Here is a 656-nt window from a genome sequence, read left to right as displayed (position 1 = left end):
GTCTACTCGAATTCCCAAAATTCAGCAGTTGGTGAAGGAATTCTTCAATGGCAAGGAACCATCCCGTGGTATTAACCCAGATGAGGCTGTTGCTTACGGTGCTGCTGTTCAGGCTGGTGTACTCTCAGGAGATCAGGATACTGGTGACCTTGTTCTTCTTGATGTGTGCCCTCTTACCCTTGGTATTGAAACTGTTGGAGGTGTCATGACTAAACTGATCCCAAGAAACACCGTTGTCCCCACAAAGAAGTCTCAGATCTTCTCCACAGCCTCTGATAACCAACCCACCGTGACAATCAAAGTTTATGAAGGTGAACGGCCACTGACCAAAGACAACCACTTGTTGGGCACTTTTGATCTGACTGGCATCCCTCCAGCTCCTCGTGGAGTTCCACAGATTGAAGTTACCTTTGAAATAGATGTGAATGGCATCCTTCGTGTGACGGCCGAAGACAAAGGTACTGGCAATAAGAACAAAATCACCATTACAAATGATCAGAACCGCCTGACTCCCGATGAAATCGAAAGAATGGTGAATGATGCAGAGAAATTTGCAGAAGAAGATAAAAAACTCAAAGAGCGCATTGATACAAGAAACGAGTTGGAAAGTTATGCATATTCACTCAAGAATCAGATAGGTGATAAAGAGAAATTAG

At 44.2% G+C, this 656-nt stretch overlaps 1 protein-coding gene across 1 annotated transcript; it reads left to right on the top strand.

Moving 5' to 3' along the window:
- Positions 1-4: 4 nt before the first annotated feature.
- LOC117799299 (endoplasmic reticulum chaperone BiP) lies at positions 5-652 on the top strand (the record flags this gene model as incomplete). The annotated part of the gene is made up of 1 exon (XM_034651770.1): positions 5-652. A coding segment is annotated over one exon (648 nt), but the record flags the coding sequence as incomplete, so codon positions are not given.
- Between the last annotated feature and the right edge of the window lie 4 nt (positions 653-656).

Source organism: Ailuropoda melanoleuca, unplaced genomic scaffold (assembly GCF_002007445.2).
Source record: "Ailuropoda melanoleuca isolate Jingjing unplaced genomic scaffold, ASM200744v2 unplaced-scaffold46791, whole genome shotgun sequence".
Lineage (NCBI taxonomy): Eukaryota > Metazoa > Chordata > Mammalia > Carnivora > Ursidae > Ailuropoda > Ailuropoda melanoleuca.
Note: the sequence above shows the minus strand (reverse complement) of the source record. Positions and strands in the feature narration are given on the sequence as shown.